The sequence below is a fragment of the Perca fluviatilis genome, chromosome 19 (assembly GCF_010015445.1).
Source record: "Perca fluviatilis chromosome 19, GENO_Pfluv_1.0, whole genome shotgun sequence".
In the NCBI taxonomy this organism is placed as follows: Eukaryota; Metazoa; Chordata; class Actinopteri; order Perciformes; family Percidae; genus Perca; species Perca fluviatilis.
The window spans coordinates 23,575,150-23,602,988 of NC_053130.1; the positions used below are offsets into that span (position 1 = coordinate 23,575,150).

At 41.6% G+C, this 27,839-nt stretch overlaps 1 protein-coding gene across 4 annotated transcripts in view; it reads left to right on the forward strand.

Moving 5' to 3' along the window:
- Positions 1-27,839, forward strand: part of disc1 (DISC1 scaffold protein) — a 48,190-nt gene that overhangs the window by 12,867 nt on the left and 7,484 nt on the right. Inside the window, exons 7-13 of one of the 4 annotated variants that reach the window (XR_005637111.1) lie at positions 2,761-2,815; positions 4,614-4,716; positions 4,892-5,080; positions 14,237-14,297; positions 21,662-21,905; positions 23,078-23,113; positions 24,765-24,809. Coding sequence is in view for 3 of the 4 variants with exons in the window: in XM_039783583.1 (XP_039639517.1) it covers positions 2,761-2,815; positions 4,614-4,716; positions 4,892-5,080; positions 14,237-14,297; positions 21,662-21,905; positions 24,765-24,809; positions 27,357-27,359 (700 nt within the window). In the remaining variant the exon portion in view is untranslated. Of the gene's footprint in view, positions 1-2,760; positions 2,816-4,613; positions 4,717-4,891; positions 5,081-14,236; positions 14,298-21,661; positions 21,906-23,077; positions 23,114-24,764; positions 24,810-27,356; positions 27,435-27,839 lie in introns of those variants that run through there. The other 3 variants (XM_039783583.1, XM_039783581.1, XM_039783582.1) reach the window with 3 other exon arrangements.

The window sequence follows — 27,839 nt, forward strand, 5'->3', positions numbered from 1 at the left end:
GCTCCTGCAGTACTGTCAGTCAGCAGGTGGGGCTGCTAGAGAGCTGTGAGAGGTAGTGACATAAAAAACATCAGTCCATGAATTAAATGTTTTTTTCCTGTATCAAGTCACGTATTTTCTTATCATTAAATTAGCTGGTTTGGAGGAGGATGTGTCAGAACAGAGCTTCTATTTCACTAAATCTTTGCCTCCCAGCTTCATTCGTCCTCCGACAAACAAAGTGGCATTTTTAATGACTATCTCCTTGCAGCAGGACTGTCTTGTCTTGTGCCAAGAAAGTACAACTGAGTCAAAAGCACACCATCATGGTTCAACCCAAATAACAGCATAGAAGAGCTTTGATTATTAAAGAAGGAAATACAGATCCACACATCTGGATTTTTGGGAGGGATGCACGTGCAATTTCTTATGATATCTAGCTGTTGTGCCAGGGGAGGTTAAATGCACTTATTGTTATTCGATTTGAACAAAAGTGCCTGCCAAAAATAAATGTAATGCAATGCAATAATTGTCTAATACTTCATGAGGAATGATTTGTTTATTTTCAGGTTCAGAGAGGATGTATCAAGCAGCCACAACTACTTTTTCTTTATTCCTCGCATCCCCCTGTGCCCTCAATCCTATTCTCTCCCACCTGCTTGAACCTGCTTTGAATTTTAATGGTTTTTCTTAGATGCAAATTGTACTTTGCATCATATCCTCTAAAGTTAATAGCTTGCGACGGAGCACCGTGAAAAAGCCTCTCTATCTTGCCACTCATTAGAAAGACATGTAAATTGTACTTATCGCCTTCTCGGTGGTGTGACCCACCATCACAGGCATAATTTGATATCTGACATATTCTCACCCTATAACTGGAACGCATTTATTCTCGCTACTGATTGAAATTGCGACCCCCCCAGATTGGATATTCAGATGCACATCTCCAGGTGGCGTGCTGGATGATGATCATGATGATTGAGTTGCTTGCAGTTCCCTTTCCAAATAAAACAGGACATTTCTTTCTCATATTAAGATGTATTTCCTTATGGGGACTGGATTACAGAAAGCCACAGTATCTAGCAGCTGCATCCTTAAAAAAAAAAAAAACATGGTGCTGTAACACTGATGTCCAGAGAGAACATTTTACTCAGACTCACCCTGAACATCTGTTTGAATAACATGAAAAGGACGTACGGATTTTTGTCATATGAGACGACTGGGATCTCAAGGTGACTGTGTTGTGCGTAATGGATTTTATGCTCCTTTTTTCCATCTTCTAATTGATTTATATCTCTGCTAGCGAATAATGTGACCTTAATGGTTTGTTCAGTTTGCATGTTTACATTCATGCACAGAAACGACCCCTGATATCTGCAATTATCTAGAGAGTTTAATCTATTGGGCCAATTTTGTAAAAGCAATTCAAATGTAAGCCAAATAAATAGTCTGTGTGACAGGTCAATTTGAAATGACTTGAATGAAGATTTAAGCTGTGACTATGAAACGAATCATCTCACAGCCTAGTTCTGAGCTCAGCTGCTTCCCCAGATTTGTATCCACTTGATTTCAAGATGTAAACAGCAAAATATTTTTTTAAAGAGCTTTTGGAAACACTAGTATCTCCAGTTTTTGCATTACGAAATGTGACAGGCAAGAGTATTATTTTTAAAGACCTAACAGGCATCTAAACTACAACAGCAGAACAACAGGCACAAAGAGAAGGCTTTTTCCCAGAGCAGACTGATCTCATAAAGTGGCGTATGTATGACACGCCAATTCGTATGCCGTTTTTGCGTGTTATCAAGATGCATAATCGCTTTTTAGCGTGTTTATCAACGCCGTTCGGCCGCCATTGACCTACATTACGTGTGAATTTTCGCCATAGCGAGTAGTATGAAAGGACGTAAGTCTGCAGAGGGACGTTGGTTGGGGTGGTGGATGGGTCAAACACAGGACTTTCCCGCGTGTGGGGTTTGTCAACTGTTTTTTTTTTTGTTTTTTTTTAAGCCTTCCCCAATGTTTCTTTCCTAAACCCAACCGTTTATTGTTTTCCTAAGCGAGTGACGTTGGTCACCATCGTGTTATTGTCGTTTTTTGTGTTACCAAAGCCTTTCCCAATGTTCTTTTCCTAAACCCAACCTTTTATTGAATTTTTTTTACACGTGTGACGTTGTTCTCGCGATAGTACGGCACGTTCTCGATAAGGTGTGTATGTTTACATCCGCTCTATACAGCGTAGACATACACATGGAAAGCTCAAAATGTGTACAGATAACACGCCATTTGGCTTTAGGAAAGTGGCGTATATGTGTACGCAAAGTCATGATGCCATGTTGCTCAGAGCTAAAACACTTAAAGGGATAGTTTGACATTTTCGGAAATAAGCTTCACGTTTTATTTTATGTTTTATTTTTTTTCATGCTTTCATTGTTTGCAGACAGTATCAGTCTAAATCAACTTTACTAGACAGTATGTAAACCTCTTATTCTGGTTGTGGATATCTGCAGGCTTTTGTTTGAAGTTCTTGCTGCTTATGTGGATTCATCAGTGAATAACTAGTGTCTGCTCTTTTGCTCTTACAAGAACTTTTAAGACATTCCTTTATAAAAGTCATAAAATATTCAGGAACTCTCTTGTGTTCAGAGGAGGAGATGCCAGAGCAAACTGGTGAACTTTTAATCCTGTTATTGACATCTATTGATTTCACTTGAAGCCCCCAAAATAAAAGAAATACTTTTTTTTTAGTACTGCACTGTAACGTTATTTCCTTTTCTGCAGACTCCAGGAGCAGGAGCAGGCATTAAATCTGTCCATCAAGGAAGCCACTGCTAAAGTAAGCCACTGTTCTTTTGACCCGATTTAGTCCATAACAGCTCCGCCTCCCCTCAGCATGCCAGCAATGACTGAATGTGTGTGTGCATATCGAATGAGTAGCAAGTCAAACTAGAAAGCATGTGTGCCAGCATCATTGTATTATTAAATATGCATCCTAAATGTCAGTGTCTGAATTCATGTGCTTATTTTTATTTGACATGGCAGTGAACCGTCAATAAATGTCATGTCAGTCTTATAAGGGTCGTCGTTTTGAAAAATTCCCCCTTATCAATCCTCTGTAAAACAGTACAACACTAGAAAAATACAGATAGCTGATTAATTCTGATGAGGAATATGCAACTTAATGTGTAGTGATGTAATTGTATAAGTTTTTTTTGTATTTTTTTTTTTTACTTTTTGGTAGCCACATCCAGTGGATGTCTTAGGTGTATGTGTACTATGTGGAATATCTGTTGAGCTAGCATGGCTTTGGTAGGTTTTCTATGCGTCCTAGGGGTTTATTCCTCCTGTATGTGTGAATGGCTTTTCATGCTTCCCCATGTGCTGTGTCTCTGGAGTTACCTCTTGCTTCTCAGGAGTTTGCTTTTCCCTCTCACTGATCTTTATACATAGATCTCTGCAGCTGAAAAAAAAAAAATAAAATAAAAAGCCAGAAGCAGCAGAAATCCATCAGAAGTGGTAGCTTAAGGAGAGAGGGAGAGATCACAGCAGGGGACAGACAGGGGGCTCAGATAAGACCAAGTTTTACTGCGGCCTTTAGAATGCCATCATCACATGGTTGGTCGAAAGCTGCGACTGCACCTCAAAGGAATATGTTGGCTTTCCACAAAGAGACACTTTTACCTCAATCACAAGATTGTCCATTGTTAAGTTGAAATGAAAAGTTTTGTTCCTAAATGAGATATCCACCATGTGGGAAATGGCACACCTGCTGTGACAAAATGATTGCTGGCATCAAAGTAACTTTCACTGTCTCTATTGACTTTTCCAAAATTGACAAATAGCCTGATGTTTTGAAATTAAATCAGCAATGTCAGAATTGTTACAGTTTGAAAAGCACTTCAGAGAAGTTTCCAGTTCATGTAATGCGTGAAATAAAATTATGCAAACCGTTTTCTGTATTTCTGTGCGAAGAGAACTCCCTGGAGATGTTCTGCCTCAGAAATACCAAACTATTTGACAGCATTTTCAAAGTGTTTCACAAAACTGTGTCAGATTCAAGTAGAAAATGTGTCAGAAAATCCAGCTCCACATCCCGAGTGGTGAAAATAGTTCCTCAAAAGAAGGAAGCGCATCATGGGTATTGTATCTGGCTGTTTCTCAAAGTGAATACATCGGAAAGAACAGAGGTTTAAAGGGCAGACTGAGGGCAGATGGGGGGCCAGACAGGCTGTATCTGAAGCCATCACCTCCTCTGTGAATACAGCAGAGCTAAGGTGCTACATCCCCATCAGGCCCGTGACATTCAGGGCCTTTTTTTCCTCTCTTGACATTCTAATGGCATCTTTTATGGAGATGTCCACGTGAAAGGAGACGCACTCTCTGTCTTCCTAAAGGTTATAGACAAGGTAACACATCGGCGTTGATGCTCTGCTGTGTATTCAAAGCAGGGCGAGCGCAGGAGGACAGAAATGAATCCGTAAGGTCTTGTAAGAATGAGTGTCAAAGAGAAAATGAAAGCGGAATTGGAAATGAGCTACGCATCCTGTGGGATCCATGTTTCTGCAAAGGTTTTGTTCGTTACCACCCTCCCCCCCGCTATCTCCTCAGCCTCTTCTCCTCCTCCTTTCCCCCAGGTGGTCATGAGTCAGAGGCTGGGCAGCAGCCTGAGGAGGAAAGTCAGCGAGACTGAAACTCAGCTTTTGGCACTGCATGAAGCCAAACTGGCAGCCATCTCAGGTAACGCTCCACTCAACCACACCCCAATTCAACCCGCACTGCATTTCACGTCTTCCATTTACCTCATTTACTTGAATCACCCACCATTAGGCTCACTTAATTACGCTATTAATGATCGAGGCGCTCATTAATGGGTGGTGTAAGCATAATGGCCTCCTGTGGTGCACCGGTGCAGGTAATGACTTCAGCAGTGCCAAGGAGCTGAAGGCTGAGATGAAGGCGGTGTACCAGGAGCAGGACCGGCTGGATGCTCTGGCCAAGAGGCTGCACAGCCTCAGCTCGGGTAGCTGCCAGGAGCTGGCCAGGATGAAAGAGCAGCGGCAGCAGCTCAGGCAGGAACTGGAGCAGAGGGAGGCCCAGCACGGTGAGTCACTGACGACGGTCTAAATCAAGATAACATGGACTGTTTTCATCCCGAAGGAGGAACTGGGCTGCTGTAGGCAATACGATGCCTTCCCTAGACCTAAATCTCATTCACAGTTGTAAAAACATGAGAATATATGACTTTTATTTTTCTTACCACGGCGCAGTAATGTAGACAGAAATGAGTTGCGTGCTGTTGTGTATTCTGCCTGGCCACACACTGCAGATAAAAGCTAACCTTTTAGCCATTTATGGGGCGATCAATTATTTATCTTTGTCCCTTTAAACCTCCATTAACTGATTTTCTGGCCACTTGGGGGCAGTGGAAGCAAGCTGTAAACACAACACTGACATATCCTTTTAAGTTGATTTGTCGATGGCGGTAGTTCACACATCCAGCAATTACAAAGCAACATTATCAGTCATTTAAAGTCATATCTCTGGCCATCTGGTGACATTCAATATTCACTCTACTTTTTTACTTTTTTTATCTGGTCACCTGAGTAAAAACAAAAATGACATTTTTTTTAAAAGCACCATTATCCAACATTTGTTGTATTTTAAAAAAGGTGCCTCTCTCTTCCTCTCTGTGAGTACACCTTTTGAAATATCGATTCAAATGTGCACCATGAGCATGCTCTTTGGAAGGGAAGTCCTCTCTTGATGTTGCTACACGCAGAGAGGACATCAATGGAGAATGACTTTTCTCCCAAATGAAGGAGAAGTGATCTGCTGTCAGTGGGGAGTCGGCATCAAATGAGTTACCAGCAGGATTGGCAGTTGTTGAGAGGAAGGGGAGGGGCGGGGGGGGTTGTGTGCAGGGGAAATGAGCTCTAGATTGTGTGAAGTAGCCAATTACCTCCAAGCTACTCAGTGCCGACATAATGTGTCAGCACTCGCGCACTCTCCTCACTAGAGGAGAGGAGAGATTTTATTTTTATTTTTTGGTGTGTGGGGAGGGCGGCGCGGGGCACGGGGTGGCTAGATTGGTTTGGCCTCGTGGCACTGGCAGATAAATAAATGGACTTTGACAGAACCTCCATCAGTCACAGGGTGATTTAAAAAAAAAATAAAAAAGGTCCCCCTCCCTCTCTTTTGCTCAGTGCCTCAGAAAGTGAAGTGACAAGGCCAGGGTAGGTAGTGAAAGACCAGTGACTAGAGCTCTGGATAGGGCTCCTGCTGCAACCCTAAGGCGTGCAATCAGCCATTTAACATACACTGTTATCTAGACCAAAGATCTTCAACAGGGGTCCTCAGAGTTACTGCAGGGGGGGGCACCAAATTATTGTTTAATCATTTTTCTGAATGTTTTTTTAATTTTTATTGAAATGTCTTAAGTTATACATTAACATGAAACCAACATATTATTAGCAAAGATAAATCAGCCTATTTGTTGTTGATTGATGATAGGCTTACTGACCTATAGGTAAGCAAGCCACTAAAGTAGCCATCTACAGATACAGTTAAGCTTAAGGATTCACTGTGCCACATACATGTTTACCTTTAAAACATGATGCATGTCAACACTACTAACTTAGTATTGTATGCACCATTAAAAGCTATGTGTAAAGACCTTAAGCCTCCCTACACGTTATTACAGGCCCATTTAAACTCAGTTTTATACAACATTAGTAGGAGGTCCCTGCTCTGTCTCTCTTTCAGCTAAGGGGTCCTTGGCCTAAAAAACGTTGAAGACCCCTGATCTAGACCATTAAAGCCTGTGACCATTAATGTCACCATTAACCCATTGTCTTACCTTGAATGCACCCTCTGCTGCCACTAGGGGGCACTCTTTCATTGTTGCAGTCAGGCAGAGTTGCATTGAGTTTTTATGGGGTATACTAATGCATGGACTTGGTATTTTTGTTGATTTTGATTTTTATATTATTGTAGTAGAAACTACCGCGACCCGACACCGGATAAGCGGAAGAAGATGGATGGATGGATGTAGTAGAAACTAATTCCTTTTACTTGCAAATTGTGTTTCTTTTCCTTTACCCTATGTGCACGAAACTAAGCCAGGCCTAACCTGCCAGATTTTTGTTGGTGAAATACAGTCCTGAACACCTTGTCTTGCTAAACAGCCAAGGATAGCATTAATCTGACCCTGACAACCACCAAGTTCACCTCAGTGTCCTAAATACACTGTGCACCTCACACTATAATGCAGCTCTTAACTGGGAAACCAGTGAAAGGCAAATTCATACACAAATGCTCAGGGCAGAACAAAGGAACGGGAATCAGGTGAGAAAAACGTCACAAATGTGGGAAGAGACAGCAAGTTAATGATTGGTTGTGCGGCTTGCTCAAATGGGCGCACACGATATGGCAGCAAGCGCAATTTCACAATGTGTTGCAGACACCAAGCAAGGGGCTCATTAAACTGTCATCCTATTTGGTAATAAGGGGCTGGCACCTGCTAGCTGGAAACTGATAGCCCACAAACAGCACATTAACATCTCTTTAGCTGGAGGGGATTAGAAATTACAGTCTACTTCAAAGTCAAGATGGCCATTCTTTTTTGTTTCTGAGGCATTTCTAGCACATCTTTATGGCACTAGTGGCATCCTATTACAAGAAAACCATATGCCTTTTTCTTGAAAGAATTGTCATGGCATGAGCTCTAATGCAACACACAGTCCAGCTGATACCTTGACAGGATCCATGCACATGCATTCACTTAAACTACACGGCTTCAGCTTGTTGAGCATCTCCGCCCAGCGTACTTTGTGGCGTGGGGGGGGTTTGGCCTGGGAGCCATTAAATCTCTAATTGCCAATGACATGACTGCTGATGAATACCAAACCCATTATAGCCAGAGGTTTGATTCCCTGCTGAGAGTATCATTTTGTCCCCAAGAGAGTTCTGGAGTGATACTAAATTTACAAATAAATAATTGAAGAGCTGAATAACACAAGTAAATGACCCCCAGGAGTGAGGACATTCAAATGTAGAGGCAGTGTCAGTGTGTGCTCCTCTTGATTTATCCAAGTATTCTGCCAATGCTTATTTAATGCTATTGTTAGTATGCAGGCGGTATATTCTGTGGCAGTCAGGTAATTTGGCTATCTGTGATAAACACAGTAGGTTGTCTTCTTCACATAGCTCCACTGGAACACATTTAATTAGTGATTTTTTTTTTTTTTTTGTCTTTTGCTGCATCTCTCCGCACTCTATTGTTTCTTCACACAGCTCCCACTCGAGTGTCACCTCTGGCTTTATGGTCCTTGGCACAATTTGGGAGCCTGTTCGTGCCAAACTCAACTGTGCATACCAGTCAAAGCAGCTGAAGTGTACATCAAAATACTGTCTCTCGGTGTTATAAAACAAATGCAATTTCCTCCTAATGGAGTGCCCATAGTAAAGGCGAGGACATATATGATTTATTCATGACTCTGCCTCTTTCAGGGTGCTTCTGTTGAGAACATGATGGAACGTATGACAGCTCTTCTCCTAAAGAGTGTCTGAATGATTGAGAGCGGTGTAGTGGTTAAGTGGACCTGGGTGAATGTTTCCTGGTTTTTGTCTCTGAAGTTTTGGCAGTATTCATTTTTCCTGTGATTCAGTAGAGGATGTCACTCCAGTGTGAGTAGTATAGCATCCATAACCATCAGAATTACTGCAAAAACATAGGGAAGTTGATTGAGATACCACTACAATAGCTGGCACCACTGCATCTATCAATTTATTTTCCATACGACTTAAAAGGAGGTTTGAGTTCCAGTTTGTTTTTAGCCATGCTAGCAGTATGTCAGCCCACCACTTTGGTCCAGACTGATACAGCTCAACAAGTACTGGATGGATTATCATTTGACCTTTTATCTAGTGCAATCAATTGGTGGTCCAATACTTTGGTTTATGACCAAATAGTTGCAAACCTGACGGCATTCGTATCAGCCTGAGCTGTACTTTGTATTTAGTGCTACTTGTTAAATGTTAGCATGCTAACACAAGATGGTAAACATGGTGAACATTACACCTGCTGGCCTCATAATGCTAACATTTTAATGTTAGCATTGGCATTCACACCGCCTCAAACCATAGCTCAAAACCCACTGACCAGTCTGATCTCCGGTTACATGATTCGCCATCGCAGCGTGACGTGGGGTTGCGTTTCTCCAAAAGCTGAATCGGTATCAACTTTTCGCCGCAGGCCTGCTGTGTTTTTTGGCGTGTCCCCCCTGCAGCAACCCCTGCCGCAGTCTAAACGCATTACCCCCATTCAAAATGAATGGAAAGACCTGTGGTTTTGCTTGACCGTCGGACGATCGACGCAGGCCTATAGCACCACTGTGGCTAAGTACAGCCTCACAGAGCAGCTAGCATGGCTAGTTTAGACAAAGGTCTAAGTTGAGGTAGGAGAAAAATTCAGAAATGTGTTTTTGTGGAAAATGTATTAGCCAAGTGCTAATGGGGTTTCCCAAAGGATGCACAGGAAATAATAAGATGCCAGTTTAATGGAGCGGGAATGTGAGCAGGTGAGCTCTTGAGATAGTGTTTTAGAGCTTTTATGGCACCACATTTGGGGAGAGTACCTCTTCGTTGGGCCTTTAAGTGCTTCCCAGATTCAGCCATCAGAATTTAATTTTATTTTGCAGCCCACATCAAAGTAAGTTGAGAGTCTCCTCTAAACAAACTCTGTTTACCGAGTTTGACTTGAGTTATAATGACAGTGAGCATGTCTAACATTTCAGTCAGAGCAATTCAACACCCAGAACGGAAATATATATATCCACCCAAGCACAGATTGTGTACACACAGCCAATTTTTTGTCAAATGATTCCTTTTGTTGTGCATTCGTGCATAGCCCCACAATATGCTACGCTGTGCCAGCTGCAATCTGTGTACTGCTATGCTTTGTGATCCCACAGCCTTAAAGGGTTCTTGAGTGCCTGTCTGAGATATCAGCCTGTCCCTCTTCCTTCGTTAGCTATGCCGCTGTTAAGTTCAGATACATTCATATAATGCGAGTGTCTGCATATGCTGACTGTGTGTTTGTTACCTGCAGGGCTGTTGTACTTAAGCAGCCCGAGCCGAGCTTAAACACATTAATCACAGTCGGTGCCTTCAACTCAATTACAAAGACACACAATTTCTCTTCTGCCCTATTATGCGCAGGCTTTTTATAACACGCATATCGGTGGTGCTGGGTTAGCACGTAGTCGCCTCTAATTTGTTTGACAACACGAAGTCCTCGCAGATGTTGGGCGCTTTTATTGTTACAAGGCAATGAAGACACAACTGCATTATTCACTTTCAATTAGAGAGCTGTTCAAATGCTCGTAATGCAGCAGCAAATCCAAACACCTTGCCATCGTTAACTTCTACAGGCTCATTAAAGCCCATGACTTCATCGTCGGGAATTGTGTCTGCTTCATTTGCTTTGTCTGTCTACACTACCGATTGTAATCATCAGCTTCATCATTTTTTATCAACTTTACATCTAATTATTTCTTCATTAAAATAATGAATTAGTGTTTTTTTTTATTTCAACATCCAGTAACACATTCTCATCATCTTTCAATAGTGTCTCAGTTCTGTTTGTGTTACGAATTAATGAATGGCCTCTTTGATTTTGGCCGAGGTCCTTGGCAGCAATCAGTGATGTTTAGCACCTGCTGAGATTACTGGTGTGAGAGGAGGCTGAGCTCATGAATTTTCCAGTGCAGGCTCTGTGAACTCCTTTTGTGAGGTTCCTTCGACACCAAATATACTGCCGCGTGTATCAGGGACTAACAGACTGACTCTCTTCTCAATGGGCTTTTTAGTGTCGATGTTATTCGCATGGCCTGCCAATGACAGCAGCTTCCCGCAGACTTACAGGAAGTGGTAATATCACCCAGTGCTCTGGTTCCACTCAACGCAGGAGGAGGCTCTGCTGCTTGATGTCTAGTCCCATTCCATAAAGAAAAGATTATTTTCATCTGTCACGCCCGAAGAGGCTCACTAGTTTTGCCACCGGTTGGCATGGCGACAGGATGGCACACTGCCTCTCAGTATCAGCATAAAAAGAAATATTTAAGTCAACAGTTAATACACTCATGTCTGTATCTCCCATCTGCACATGCCTTTTGTATTGATTCTTTCTATTCCTCACAGTATATTATTTCTAAATCTGGCTTTTGCTCTTGTTGGAGCCGTAGCCTACTTAGTCATCTCGCATCTGTACATGCCCTGTGCCATCCGAAGTCAGGCTTAATGCCCCCATGTATTATTCAATGGCTATCTCCTTGCACGCTGCCTAACGGAGCCGGCATGAATGGAAGTTGACATGGGAGACTCTGTTAGGTGGTATATGATCTCACATAGCAATTAGAGGGGTGGTAAGTGAGCCGTCTGGTCACGAACAGCACCAGATATGTGATAGCTAATCCAGCGACCTCCCTCCTTACTGTGATTGAGCAGATTTGGCCACTTTGAATGAAAACAACTCTCAGGCACTCTCGTGCGTGCGTCACTTAGTCTAAGACTTTTTCCTTCTCTCCCCGCTGTGCCAGCCCCCCGGCTTGTCTCATCCTGGAGCTGATGCTGTCTAATAACAACCATCAAGACAATGATACAAATTATATGTCAAACCTCAGTGATTCAGAACACCCAATTAGGTGACTTTCTCTCTGTGTGAGCAAGCTAAGTTGCATAACATTAGAGTAGCTTTCAACCATTTTTGGCTTGTGTTTCCTTAAAATGAAGCAATGTCTAGGTTTTTAACGCACTATGTACTCTATTAATGCCTTTATTTAACATTTTGGGGAAATATATTTGAATTCAAACATATTTGAATTCAAAATATGTTTTGATTGCCCTCTTGCTCCTCCTAGTTAATGGAGGAGTTTGATAACACTCTGTTGGTACAGGGAACAGTAACTCATAACTTATGTTAACATTAAAAACTGGAAATGTGGGAAGGTCTGGTCTTAGCCAGCCAGCACCTCTAGAGCTCACTAATTAACTTATTTGTTTAAAGGTGCTCTAAGCAATGTTGGGTGACGTTATTCTTGTTGACGTTCAAAGTATTTTCAAACAAAACGAGACTAGCTCGCCCCTCCCTCCTCCTCATCCCGTCTCCTCCCCCTCCCTTCCATGCTTCAGTGCACTAACCCCCCCCCCACCCCAAAATCCTTCTTGTCGGTTATTGGCTGAACACTGGAACACGGTTTGTTATGTTTTTGTGGTCCAGGTTGGCCACTTTGTTTTTGTTGGTGTTTGTGGACCCTGGGCTGTCTACAGAGACCGCGTTTTTTTTTACAGTGTGTTCAGGGGACCGGCAGCTCGCAGATAGTGAGGAGATGTTTGCTGTATGTGACAAAAAATGTTGTATCCTAAAAAATGCGTGACATCCCTTACAGTACCTTTAATGTGTACAAAAATCTAAATACAAGTATTGGCGTAGTGCCCATGTGTCAAACTCAAGGCCCAAGGGCCAAATCCAGGCCCCTCGCCAATTTTTTGATCTGGCCCGCATATGAATTTAGGTCCACAATACATTTTGGCCCACTGAGTTTTTTTCTACATTTTTGCCACTTTTTTAGAGGGGTTTTGGTGCTTTTCCAACTGTTTTTGGGGCTTTTTCCTGATGTTTTTTTCCGATCTTTTTGTCGCTTTTGCTACCTTTTTTTGTTTTTCTATGATCGATAAGGAACTTTTTTAGGACTTTAGGTCTTTATGTCGACCAAACTGTAAGTAAGAAGACTTACAATACAATAGACATACAATAATACGGTCAAAGATATTTGACTTTCTCTTAAATAAGAAGCATGTCTATGAATTTTACATCTGGCCCTGGATGTGATTCTCATTTTCCAGTGTGGCCCTTAGTGAAGTCGAGTTTGACACCCCTAGTGTAGTGTGACGGTTTATTACCTGGCTGGGCACAATACCTTCCTGGACTCTCATCTGGTTGGAAGTAACTGTTAACGGGCAAGAAGTAGTCACATAAGCCACCCCCCCCATTCAAACCAAAATATGCCATTTTTACAGTACACTTTTTTTTTTTTTTTTTTTTTACAAATTAAGCAATTAAGATATATAACGTTAATCAGTGAGCGAGTGCTGATATGTAGGTTTTGTTTGGTCAGAGTCAGGCTAGCTGTTTTCCCCTGTTTTCTGTCTTTCTGCTAAGCTAAGCTAACAAGCTGCTGTTTGTAGCTTAATATCTAATATATAGATAGATGTGAGAGTGGTATTGATCTTCTCATCAAATTCTTAACAAGAAAGCAAATACGTGTATTTCCCAAATGTGGAACTATTTCTCTAACCAGCTGAGTTAATTTCCCTTCTGAGATAGTTTAATAATCTCTAGTTTGAACAGGTAAAAGTATAAAGTATTATGCAAGAAACTAGAAATGGTAGAAACGTCTGATATACGCACAATTTTCTGTAGCAGAGTACATTGTTTTTTTTAATTCTTTCCTATCCTGTTAATCATTTCCAGACCTTTCTGATTTAATTGAACCACTGCAGCAGAGTGTGGGAAAGCACTGTGTGTGTGTGTGTGTGTGTGTGTGTGTGTGCGTGCGTGCGTGCGTTTCAGTGGGGAGGAGTGCTGTATTGAACATTATAGCTTGTGTGCAGATATATATGAGGCACAATTTGATATAAGTGCATCCTATTGTGTTCAAAGATCTGCCGCTGCGGGGGGGCATATTCTCATGTTCCATACATGAGCTCATTAACCGCACTCAGATTGCCCTCCTCTCCATCCTGACTAACACTCAGCCACCCTGCGTCTGCCTCCTCAGGCACAGCTCACTACTGGCAAATGGGCGCAGGAAGCAACATAAGCTATCAATCCAACTCTATGCCCCACAGAAAATCTGGCACTGTGTAAGGACCTATGCCATGTTAGAATCCCCTTTTATCCTTAGGCTGTCTCCAATTTCATCCCCTCTTACAGCAGTGGGAATTATCTTTCCTTAAATTGTGTGATTTTCTTCTTTGTACTGAACTGTACTGTTGTAGTTTCTCAGCACACGGCCACCTACAACGGTGATGACTGCTACCTTTCCTAACAGAGCCCGTGTACAATATTGCTAATGACAAGCCAGTTTTAATGGTATTAGAGCTGTGATTTGTTGCTAGGATACCCCATCGTGGCTAATAAAAGTAGTAAATGAAGTGCAAGTAACAGGCTGTTCTCTCTGCTTCTCTCTCCATACAGAAAGCCGACTGAAAGAGAACACTACCACGTATATCAAGCTTTTGGAGGACATATTGCACAGGTAAGAGTCTTTTGTGCGGTCTCTCTCATTTTAGCAAAGACATCAATATTCCACAGGAGACCTAAACATAGCAACAGCCTCCCTGGGAATTTCCTCTCACCTCTGTTGTCCTTTAACCAGAGCACTGTCTCCCCAATACATCACCTCACCCACCACATCATGCACTCACACCTTTTTCTTATGCGGTTGTCTCCCAGAGCCCCTTTCTCACATTTCACTCTGTCTCTCACCTGCACAATTTGTCTTCCTCCTCCCACCTTCTCACATATTTTCTATACCTTTTTTTTTTCCTCGTCTGTATAAACCATTTTAGACAAAACAATATATTTTTCGGACTGTTTTTATTCCTTCTATCTGCGCCTCCAAACTCTTAAATCACTGAGGACAGGTCTGTTGTGCGGGTGGTCACCTAGCCCGCCTGACAGTTCAAACAGGTGTGATATACAGACTTTGTCGAGCAGAGGTTGTGGAACCCAGTCAACTGTTGACACCATACGCCTGTTTATGCTTCCTTATGGTGATTAGAGCTGGTTAGCTCATCTCCACCGACACAGACAGCACCGAGCAGCTGCAATGCGATTGGCTCATCTTTTGCAGCATTTTGGAACCATTTGTGTTTTACAGATGGATGAATAGAGCTGGTAATGTTTTTGTGCACACCATATGAGCTCTGCTTTCTACTCAGTCTCTTTTTTAAGTGTTTAGAGGAGAAAGGTTAGGCCGCGTGGGCTTACTTTGAGCCAGGAAAAGCCTACATTATCAGAGGCGCCGTGACTGTGTCCGCTTGGCCCATGTTTTTGTGTGTGGTGCGTGAGAGGGGGTAGCTTTCTGTGTTGCATCCTTGGAGAAGCAGGGTCACCACTTTGGATGGGAGCCATGAGTCAGTCACACAATGCAGGGCTGTTTGTTTTTGAGGGATGCACAGGTTGTGGCTCTGCGTGGTCAAGGAGCAATATGGCTGCGATCTCAGTGCCCAGCAGGGGAGCAAGGCTCGAGACCTTTTCTATCAATAGGGCAGATGGTCGCTTTGTGTTTTTTTTGTTTGGTTTTGAGAGTACCTGTCTGGGCCATGTATCTTATGTGGAAAAAAATGTGGCGAAAAAACAACCTTAGCGATAGAGGTTGAAGAGACATTTCACAGGGTATTTTAGAAAATGGTTAAAAGCAGAGCCTATATAGACACTACAAGCCATAGCAAGCCTCCAACACAGAAACTTCAAAATAAATGTGCACAACAAAAAGTTACATCAAAAGCAAAAATCATCATCTGGATCCTGCAAGTCCCATAATGCAACTTAATATCATAATTTGTTAGACCCCCCATCCCCCCCCCTGCCTGGTAAATACCTATGTCTTTCAAACTCCACACCTCCAGTTTGTAACTCAAAAAAAGTCTGCAAGTTCAAGCTCTGGTAAATCTGCTCCTCCAGAGGCACAGAAAACATTAGACTGGACTTGTGTAAATCAGAGTGCCTCTTTAAAATAACTAAAACAATAACTATGTAAAAAATTTGACGGTAAAATCTCAATTTATTCTCCCCTGATGTAAACTTCTGAGATTTTAAATCCAGAAAGCTCTCTTTCAGTTTCCTTTCAATCCCAGACTACCAATATCAATAAAACAAAAATACATGTTTGAATACTCGGCTTCCTAAACAGTCTACTGGGTGCTTTATATCTGCCTTTTTAATAGAGCTCCTATATTCTGTGATCCTATCTTTTAGTTTCACCCATAGATACTTGATTATATAGACCATGTGTGTCTAACCACATCACTATGGATAGAAAAATCACATTAAAAGAAACCTTCTTGGGTATTGGGTACTGTAAACTAATTTTCCTGCTTATCACATTGTATATTAATTGTTGGCTCTCCAGCCTTGGATCAGCTTCCATTACCAGAGGCAGTCCAAATCAAATCACAAGTACAGCTTTGCCTTCAGGCATGGACCAGTACTGTAGCTTTCTCCAGTTCGGCACGGTGACACATATTTGTGTTGATTGAACCGGCAATTGTCCCCACATGTGCATATATATATATGTACAGGCCAAAAGTTTGGACACACCTTCTCATTCAATGCGTTTCCTTTTATTTTCATGACTATTTACATTCATGACTATTTACATTGTAGATTCTCACTGAAGGCATCAAAACTATGAATGAACACATATGGAATTATGTACTTAACAAAAAAGTGTGAAATAACTGAAAACATGTCTTATATTTTAGATTCTTCAAAGTAGCCACCCTTTTCTTTTTTATTAATAAGGGAAAAAATTCCACTAATTAACCCTGACAAAGCACACCTGTGAAGTGAAAACCATTTCAGGTGACTACCTCATGAAGCTCATTGAGAGAACACCAAGGGTTTGCAGAGTTATCAAAAAAAGCAAAGGGTGGCTACTTTGAAGAATCTAAAATATAAGACTTATTTAACCCTTTTTTGTCAAGTACATAATTCCATATGTGTTCATTCATAGTTTTGATGCCTTCAGTGAGAATCTACAATGTAAATAGTCATGAAAATAAAGAAACACATTGAATGAGAAGGTGTGTCCAAACTTTTGGCCTGTACTGTGTGTGTGTGTGTTTGTTTGTTTGTTTGTGTGTGTGTGTGTGTGTGTGTGTGTGTGTGTGTGTATATATATATATATATATATATATATATATATATATATATATATACAGATACATGCACCCATCATCCACCGTAAATTTGATCAGTCAGCTCTAATGTACATTACTGTTGATGGAGTGCGGTGGTGATGGGAGGCAAGGAGAGGAGGGGGGAGGGGTGGAGAGAGGCAGATTAGTACTGGTGAGATGTCTGGTCTCCGTGGAGACGGATGGTGTTGAAAAAACTAATTATCTCTTCCTTGCTAAAAGACTAGAACAGGATGTTGGGGCAGCGCAGATGCTGTAAATGTGTCACCAGACTAAAAAAACCCCCATTTTATTCAGATTAGCAGCAGCACACAGTTGTTTAATACATTACGTAGATGTTTCATTAGGAAATGCCTCTCGAATATTTCTTACAATTATGCATTCTTCTGTTGAGAGTTGGATGTCATTTATCATATTTAAAGGATACAATGCAACTGATGAAAGAAGTCATTGAAATACTCAGACAAGACATGTCCCCTAGTTAAAACAGAGGACTTGCTGAGAGCCTTTAGACAGGGAGTGACAAAAAAACTCTATTATCACTTTTAATGTACATAATCGTGAATCTACATAAGATAAATTCAAAGTGTTTGTAACAAAGGGACCTTGGGTGCTCAGTTGTCTGCTGTAAAAACCTCCCCAGACATCAAGACACCCACCTTACAAACTGTTTAGTTCAACATCACAGCTCATCCAGTAGTCACCCCCTTTGAATTATTAGCACCTCTCCTGGTGTTATTTGAAATGTTGCTGCATGATTAATCAACAACATTTCCATCTCCTTTTTGCTTTTTAATGTATGAATTCTCATTTTGTTTATGGTGTTTGGGGGTCCTAAATATCACAAGCACTGCCATGCCACTACAGGTGAAAGTTACATTTATTTTATTTTATTCTGGATAGTAATTTCTTGGGGGGGATGGCTGCTCTTTTGATAGCTAAAAACTCCAGCTGTGACTGAAGATAGGAGCTGTTTTTCACAGTCTGTCAGTCATTGGTATTCATGTGTGAGACTTGAAGATGCAGCTGGACATATGACTGGGTTGAGTTCAAAATATTGGCCACTCACCACTTTGTGCCTTTTCTCTCTGGATAGGTCTAACTGAAGCGACCGGTACCAACAGGACTGGACCGCTGCTACTTTCCTTTAACTGTTATATTAATAGTCCTTCCTCCGTCTGTGTGTACGTAATGCCTTGAGGAGAAAGAGCAGTCCTGTCAGTCAGCAGTCCCACAGGGGGGGCTTAGAGACTGTAGAAGGAGTGTGCCTGCCTGTCTCTCTTTCTTATTACTGGGCCATCAGAGGAGCAGCACACCCACACCCTGCCACTGTCAGATGGCAGGCCAAGCGGCTGCCACCAATTAACCCACAGGCGAGGAGTTCATACCGACAAGCACCAGGAGACAACCATCACAGGGATGCTTAGGAGCTGACATGTCGTCTGCATTTTCAGTATTCAGAACCCTAATGCCAATGCTGGTTATTTGTAATAAATTGAGGTTGTCGTTGAAGAGAAGCTTTTGTTCCATTTAGCAGAGGCTGCGCCCTCTAAGAGCTATTGCTAATGGGTTTATCCCTCGTGCATGTACAGTTGTGAAGATTTCTTTTGTGCCATTGTGCCCTGGACGGGCCTCTCTTACGTCCTCAGTTACTGTATATAACAGCTTTTTTTTCTAAAGTGGTACAAGCAGTATGAAGACGGCTAAGAAGACCGGCGGTGTTCGCCAGATGTTCTCCGCTGTGGCCTCGCTTCACAGAGCTTCAGCCCTTCATGGAGGAGGCTTTCTCTGACCCCGGGAAACTGAAGGCTCTGGTATCCTGCTACGTGCCGTTCACAAGGGTACACAGGGGCACAGAAAAGGTGTTTCCTGCAGTCCCGTCGCTAGAGCAAAGCCTGACCTCCATCCTGCTTCTTAAAGCCTCTTTTTTTCAGCTGGCGGAAGCCCACGCTGCCATCTCCCCGGGACCAGGTCTGTGCTCACCGACCGTTCGCACCATTGTTCTGCGCAGGTGGCCGCGACCCAAAACAACATTTCTCGGTTGTCCTCCGGCATGGCCAGTAAGCCTGGGGCTCTCTCCCCAGAGCTAGCAACTGACATCGGCAAAGCCGTGACGGCTGTCCTGACCCCTCACCACAGCTTCTACAGTGGCGCTGTCCAGGATTATGGCACGGAAGACGCTTCACATGTGATAGCTTTCTACCGAGATCAGACGTGAGCTTCTGGATAGTCCCATAGGGCTGGATACCAAACAAGAACCTCTAATCCCATCAGCACAGATTAGTAGGCTGCGTAAATACCAACCAGGTGTTTGTTGCGGCACGGCTGCGGCCATGACTGACAGCTGTAGTCACTAGGACCCACGAGATCTCGCAAATTCACGTAGAACAGAACCACAAAACCAACAACAGTTAGTTTCCATCCAGAGGAGTAGAGGGGAAACCACTCTGTGCTGTGTTTTCAAGGTGTAGTGCAGGGAAATATGATCCGCCGTGAGCACGGTGTATTTTATTTTTAAAATTAACCGGATGTTTTATGTTGTTTTATGTGCTCGACTTCCTGTCCCGCACTATCTGCCGTGTGCTAAATTGTTGCGGAGCTCTCCGGCGTCCGGAAAAAATAGAAGCTCTGCGTATCTGCTCCGGAGGGCTGGGGACCGCCGGAGCTGTGCCGCAGTCGGAACGCAGCAGTTCTGCAGCCATTCTGCAGCCAGTGGAAATACACACTTTGACTTTAATGGAAACCTAATGACTCCGCCGCCGTTCCGGAGCGGATCCGCAGACGTTCCGCAACCGGTGGAAATTAGCAGTTAGAGGGTGAAGCTTATACAAAAAAGAACTAGACCTGGAGTTACAATTCTTAACTTTCGGGATAGATGAGGCCCGGCTTTGACATTTTGGGGGGAATTTATGATTGTACAACACTTAATCCCCACAGAGAATGATTTATGGGTATGTGTGAAAGTTAACACGTGCCCACCCATATTTGTATGTGTGTGTGTGTGTGTCTCCACTTCAGAAGAGACACATAACAATGGCACGGCTCACTGGGTGCGTCCCCACTATAGCAGAATTCAGAAGCGGCGGCGTTGAGTAGCAAATTGGTGAGGGCAGGGGGGGCTGGGCCGAGCAATTTTTCTATTGTCTGTGTGCCAAATGAAGGTTAGAGAACGGCTGAGAGGCGTGCATTGGCAGGGTACAAAGGTTGGCAGCCTTTTCAGGCAGGAGATGGGCTGGAAAACAAGTGGCATTCAATTTTCAGGGGGCCTCATCACTGAGAGAGAGTGGAAGGAACAGAGAGAGAGATTAAACAATATTGTCTGGGGTGCATTTTGCCTTGGAGTTTGTTTATGTGTGATGGAGAATGAGCAATTTCTCAAATCTAACTGAGCAGTAAGGTGGCACTCTTTAGGTGAAAATACGGAATTTATTATAGGGGTTTATATGTAAGTATATTTGTGCTTAGAGTATGAAATTGTGTGTTTTCGCCACTCCGAGTCAGTCAATGTGAGAATTAGTGTTTGTGACAGAGAATCTTCCCCGGGGTTGAAAAATCGGCACACACAGAGACATTCCTGAGGACATGTCTTACTTTAAGATGTTTGATGCATCTCTTAATGGTTGTATAAAACCCACATCTTTGTCCCTGCATCCTGTCAGCTTGAGTTTGTTTTCTACACAAGATGAATTTCCGGAAACAAGGTTGTTAAGACAGATAAAGCTTTATGCTCTTTAGTGTGGAACTTTAGCATTTTTGTGTCTGTCTCTTAAGCCATATTAAGAGGTAGAATTTCTCACAAGATCAATAGATTTGGTTCCTAAAATGTCACCTGGGACGACAACTATTTTTGGAATGATTTGTAATCTAAAGGTCATTGAAAGAAGAAGGGGAATAAATATGAATTTTTTAAAGGTCAGAGGTCTCAAATGTGAGCCAGCGGAGGAGTATTTTATTTAAAGGAAATGGAAAACTGTTTTTTGGAAAGCTAAAAAGACATGCTTGTAATTCAACATCAACACTCTGATGCCCTACTTTCACCATGGTGGACTATCAGATATCACAAAGTGCCTAGTGTTACTGTAGATGTTTGCTTTCACCATGTTGCTCATTTTCTGAACAATAAATCCAATCAGATGTAGCTGCTTTAACTGTTCCCTTCTGTTTTTACACTCTGAGATGTCACAAGGTTCAGGGGCGAGGGAGTAAAAAAAGGATGACTGATTGTAACTCACTGAGTAGATAAACAAAAAGCAATCTTTCTTGTCCTCCCCCCTGAAATCCTGCTCAGTGAGCCCATATCCAGGCTCTTTCTTCTGTCTCTGCTGCAGCTCTTTAAGAAAAGGGACGCCTACAAGGAGGACATTCACTGTCATTAAATTTTGTCAATGGAATTGCAATTTTTGAATTCACTCTCACTCTTTTGTCAGTGCTTTATTATAGAGATGTTATTAAAGATGTCCTTAACGGTGCCTTTACAACTACTGTGCTCAGTTGTCACGCAGCAGTTCAGTCGTGATATGCATTATTATTTTGTATGTGCTGTTGTACTGATATTAGTGTCATTATGATGTCTACATTCTTTCATAACATACTGTATGTTTTGCATCTTATAGCCTTATGAATGTGATTTTTTAGAGTATCACATTGTATCTTGTATTTCATGCTATGGTGTAACATAGTGGTCTGCTCCTCTCTATAGCTGTGGCTGCCCAGGCTTGGAGCGGGTCTGGGAAGCGGACCTGGAAGCGTGTCACCTGTTCTTGCGAGGCCTCCAGTTGCGGACTCCCAGCTGCAGTGGAGGAGACATCGAAGACCTCTCCACCGCAGCAGTTTATCCTCCAACCCAGCCGTGCACCAAAGAAGAAGAAGACTGCGCCATGCTGACTGCATTAGGAGGGCGCTGGTGTCCCGAGGCCAACTTACAGAACTCCGAGTTCACAAAGGTAACGCAACAATGTCTTATGTCATTATTCACATTAATGCCTATGATTTCATACCAGAGTGCACGACAGATTGATGTGTGCAGGCAGACATTTAGAGTATCTTGAATACAAAAGATGCCCTTTTGAGGCTGTCCATTGCTGAAGTCTTACATATTTTCTACACATATCACATCTTTGCCACTAAAAGGTCAAATGAGAATAAACTATTTTCAGATTCACTTGCTTTTTCTATTCTTTTCTTTTTTTACTGTGTTGTGGAACGTGGACTCACATAAAGTGTGCGTGCTCGGTCAGTCTTACCACTCGACTGAAGAGGACATTGTAAGTTTGTACATTTAGGTGTCGGCAGAATATAAAAGTCTGTCGGCTACAACGAGATGAGCAGCAGTCTATTAGAACCTTGGCTTGAAGGTATTTCCAAACGAGGAATATGTGGGCGTTATGGAGGCAACCGTTTGGAAAAAGTCTGACTTCCTTAAAATCGTTTCATTCTACAGTGGGCAAATTTAACAGTCTCTTTCTGCATGATTACATTTGTGTATTGGGAATGCATGTGTGTATGCGTCTGTGTGCGTGTGTGTGTGTGTGTGTGTGTGTATGTGTGCGCTCTGCACCGGTCTATCTCACAGTGAGTTGAGGCCCACTGCCTCAGGGCAGAGTCCAACTCATTCCCTCCTCACACTTTCCTCCACCCACGTAGTCTGACAAACTCGTCTGAGATAGGAACAAAGCCAACAGAGCAAGCGTTAATAAAAAATAGCACACTTGCCAGACATGTTTTTCTGAGACTATATTTTTTTTGTTTGGCTTACAGACTGTGATTTATATCACGTTTGCTTTTTTTTTTCTCAACAGTAGTTGATACTTTGAATATTAAGTATTTACCATGACTGTGGCCATAAGCAAATATTTGTCAATGATCTTTCCCGGTGCTGTTGGCAGAATGTCCACTTACATGTATTAAAACTGGAAGCTGTGGATTTTCATTATCATATTTAATTCACCTACCGTAGCAAGCTCTTAACCTTCTCTCTCAGCCTTGCTCTGTTCAACCATAAATATAAACTTGACATTGATGTCTTCTTTCCCTGCCTGTCCACATTTTACAAACTGCATGGATCCATTTTCTGCTTTCCCTTTGTTTCTCTCTGCTTTTCTTTCTCCTCCTAAAGCCCGGCCCCTCCTAACATTTCTCCAAGAACTAAAAGGTGAGACAGCCAACCATTTCTCTCTTTTGTCTCCACTCCTGTGCACTCTTTTTCTGTGTCCTCTAAGCTAGAAACACTGGAGCTCAATGGGGCAAAATGTTTATCATGTGACTGCAAGTATACCTTTTTTATAAGTTTTAGCGTAAATCCTTGAATATTTTCGAACATCAGTGCTGCTCAATTTAGAATTATTCTTTGGAAATGAGACACAATTTTGCTTTGAATTTATTTGCACAAAACATAATAAAAAGAATATGTAATTCTACGATCACATACTGCGAAGAAAAAGCACAGCTGTACTGTAAATGCTCTTTGAAACATTTTACATGAATGACAACGCATTGATGCCCCAGCTCACCTTTTATTTTTTATTGAACATGCACCTTGTTATCTTTTATAGAAAAGAAGAGATGGATAGCAGCAAATTAACTGGGAAGTTTTTATCCTGCAGCTCTGGCTTTTTATCTTTGGGGAAGCAAACACTACAGAAAAAATACTATAATTATTATATTTCAGCTATTTAGTATCTTCCAGCATATGTTAAGTAAAGTCTCTATTTTTTTGAATATTCAAAGATCCACACATCAAAAGGGTTTTCATCTCAAGGCAACAGAAGAGATTTTACGTGTTGGATGCCGGAAAACCTTTGCAATCTATACCTAGAAAACTGCATGTGACAGATTAGGGCTGGGCGATATGGCCTAAAAGAAAAAATCCCAGATTTTTCACAAAAAATCCAATTTAAGAGTTCCTCAACACTGGCTCTTGTGTGCCGCCTGCTGCTCCTTCAGGTCAGCTGTAGCTGGTGGTTCAGTTACCCGAGAATAGGTGACTCTCAGCCGGGGACAGAGCACCGCGAGCTGCCGGTCATTTCGGCGGAGATTACGGTAAAGTAAGTGATGAAACGACTAGTTAAGAAAAGAACTAATGTTAGTCCCTGTCGCTGCCATGTAGTGTGTATATCTCTATGGCAAACACGCTGGGGGGGGTGGGGGCAGAACTATGGGAGCCCAGAGGGGAGCGTCGGCGGATGTTAAGGAGAAAACCGATTTTCATTTTAACAAATCGACGTTAACTACACATTCGAGTTACATCGATAAAATTGATTTATCGCCCAGCCCTATGACAAATTATATGTTGCTGTGAGATGGATGTAATTGGATAGAGCAAAATCAATCCAGTTTGTGTGACTGCTTCAAAATGGTAGCGTTTAAACAATCTGATCTCAGATACTGTATGAAGAGTTATGTTTACTGGAGAGCAAAGCGATGAGGGCACATGTTACACAATTTGTGATTAAAAAAATTATAATTAAAACTTGGCTGATTATTATTTGTTGTCACTCTGCCTTCTTATGTACTTACCCTAAAGCCACAAACAATGTGTTGGCCTCCAATAGGTACAGTAATTGCCTCCTTCCTTAAGAGAGAGAATGTACAATTACATACTAACAAAGGAAACCTGCAGTACAGATGAGGAGCCAGTTAATCTATTTTCTCCTTGTCAGTTTTGGTGATGAATAATTACAACCTCTTCTAATTATGATGATGCTGCACACATACAGTACACAGCCAACATAATTGCATTTTCAATAATTCATGAGCCGGTTTATGACTGTGTGGCCTCAACAAATGTTTCCCCTTTGTTGCAGAAATTGGAGGAGTTTTTGTTCTGCATGGAGGATAATCACCCAGAGGTTGGTAATGCTAACACTGTCACTGTATACTGGAATGTTATCAGTGTAACTAAAGTGCTAGTTGCATTGACGCTGGGCTTACTGGAACAGAGAAGAATCCATTACTTGACCTTAACCTAAACATGACCTCAGCCGCCTTTCCGACTGTCGGATCGATACTGATCTACATGAGAGGCGTCGGTTGGTGTCGCTGACTGCCTGAGTTTGCACAAAGACCTTTATTTATACAGGGGAGGGTTTTACTGAGCATGTATTCTCCTTTCAGCACCTCCCTGCTTTAAATTCATACATTTATATTCATTGACAGTTTAATTTTAAGGACGTTTCCAACACGGGATTTCAAACCATATTGTGATTTAGCCCCTTAAACTTGTCAAAACTTAAACAGAATTATTTCAACATCTCAGAGGATGAGTCATGTCCGGCACGGCAGGTTGTCAAACTGTCTCCACGTTTTGAAGCAATGTGCATGAGGCCGTAGTGAGAGCAATACTCTGTATAGAGTTTGGAGGGTGGTGTCCCTCCAAAACAAAAAAAATAAAAGAGCAAAATTGTGATACATGGATTAAACTGTGTTTATCTCTTCTAATGTAAGCTGTGCACATTAGCATGTCTGGCTAACTAGCTAACTACCTACAGTAGTTACCCAACACTTCAATTTTAGAAAACCCTGGGAAACTCAAAACCCAAAAGCTTACTCATCTGTTAGTGCCAATAATGAGTGCACACTGTTTGAAAAACACGAACAATAAAGCATAAATCTAACCTCTGTCTTTCTCTGTAAGCTAAACAGGGTTATGTTACAGTGAAATATAGGGCTGCAACTAACAATTATTTTCATAGTCGATTAATCTGTTGATTATTTTTAGTTGTTTGACCTATAAAATGTCAGAAAATGGTGGAAAGTGTTGATCAGTGTTTTGCACAGCCCAAGACGACGTCCTCAAATGTCTTGTTTTGTCCTTAACTCAAAGATATTCCATTTACTGTAATAAAGAAGCTGGAATCCCAGAATTTGTTTTTCATAAAAAATGACTCAAACCGAACTCAAAACTAAAATCGATTAATCTTTGCATCTCTAATGAAATACAGGTCTGATCTTTTGAGCATTTTTCCTTATCATACTTTTACTTCTAGGACTAACTAGCCGCTACTAACTACAGTAAGACGCTTTTTATTTCTGTGTCATCCACATAAATCAACCAGAGTGCATCTTTAGCGTCAGTCCTTTAGCACAATATCATGCGTATCAAATATCGAAGATTTTTGTTTTTAAAAAAGCTAAAACATTGAAAAGTCAGCCAGAGACGGCGTTTTAACCCAAGTCATGGGGCTTACATTAATAACTAACTAACTAACTAGCTTAATCAGCTAGTTAGCTACAGTACAGCTCATACAATTTGCTTGCGACAGTCATTTCAGCCACCAAAATCTATGATTTTGGTTAGAAATGAGAAGGCTGCTCTTGTCTACCTCTGTCTAAAATGAAGGACCCATTGTTTAAAAAAATTATTATAAACTGCTCATGTGCTGTGCGACAATAGAAAGCTTGCCAGGCTTAGCAACTGTAACTAAGGTTGGAACGGTCAGTTTGAGCTGTGTGTGTGTGAACTATAAGCAACTTTAAATCACATTGAATTATTGAAAACCTAGTTGACATAAAATGCCTCAATCACAATAAAGTATGATGCATCACTGAGCCAAATGATATGATGGCTGCTGAATGGTATTGGTATCGTTGTCTTGATATAGCCCTATGGAGGAGCTGGATTCTCTGCCTCGCAGAGTGTCTGACCTCTTTCTCCTTTCCATAATGACTTTAAGTAAATGATTTCCACTTAGCCGCTGCCAAGCCGCTGCCCTGCTGCCACAACGGAGATTGATTGGTGTGCATGCGTGTGTACTCTATTTTGTTATAATCTCTACTAATTGTTCTTTTATCCTCTCAAGGTCCTTACATCCCCCTCTTCACACTGACCCACAGTACCAAACAAATATACAGACATTATTAAATTGAAATGTTACTGCATACTAATTATTGGCAAATTTTAGGCTATCTTCATGCACTGTATAGGATATTGTTTTTGCGGTAAGTATATATAGCAGGTGATTAGGTACAGTACATATAAAATTTGATGCATTATTACATGTTGCATGTCACTCAAACTGCAACTTTAGAATGTTACTACCAAACAAAACAAAAGTTTGATATTTTTCCAAAAAATATGAACAATTGGGAATAAGTGTGCATTATGGGACAGAAGTGTACACCAACAGCACACTCTTAAATTGAAGCTGTATCCCAATTCCACTTCATGCTAAGTGATAACATTTTGTATACTCAAAACTGTCAGCGTGCAGACTAAAGAATTGTTGATTTTTGAGTGCACTGTTGATGGACACTATTGTCCCCCAATGAATGCAACATTACACATTCAAGTAAATTGTAAATGGTAGTGAGACAGAAATTAAAAAAAAAGTATTGAATAAAAGTATTCAGTTTTTGTAAAAACAAACATTTTGCTTTCTCTTTGTGAAATTTGTCAGTGACATTCTCAAGACCCACTTTGATGGATGTCTAAAGGCGCCAGTATTGTATCATTTCCTGTTAGTATATAACAGTTAAGTATGTTGATTTCTTGTATTCTATCTACTCAAACAATATACTGTAATTGTAATTTCCCCATTGGGGATCAATACAAAGTATAAATTACTTAATTAAATTAATTAAAATGAATAAAGACTAAAAGAGTTGATACTGTATACCTCAAAGATCCAATGTGTAGGAATTTCTCCCATCAAGCGTTGAGATCGTACATCGCATCAACTCTCTCTCACCACGCAGTTCAAAGTACGTATTACAGCTATGTTAGCCTTCACGCTTCAAAAAGACGGTCTCTTGCTCTTTTCAATATTATTTTTCTTTTTTCTGGGCGAAGAAGAAGACTCCTATTCCTGAAATTTGGATTTTGAATATGTGTGGTCCTCCATGTTTCCTTCTTCAAACTTGCCGGGGCCGGGAAGCTACGA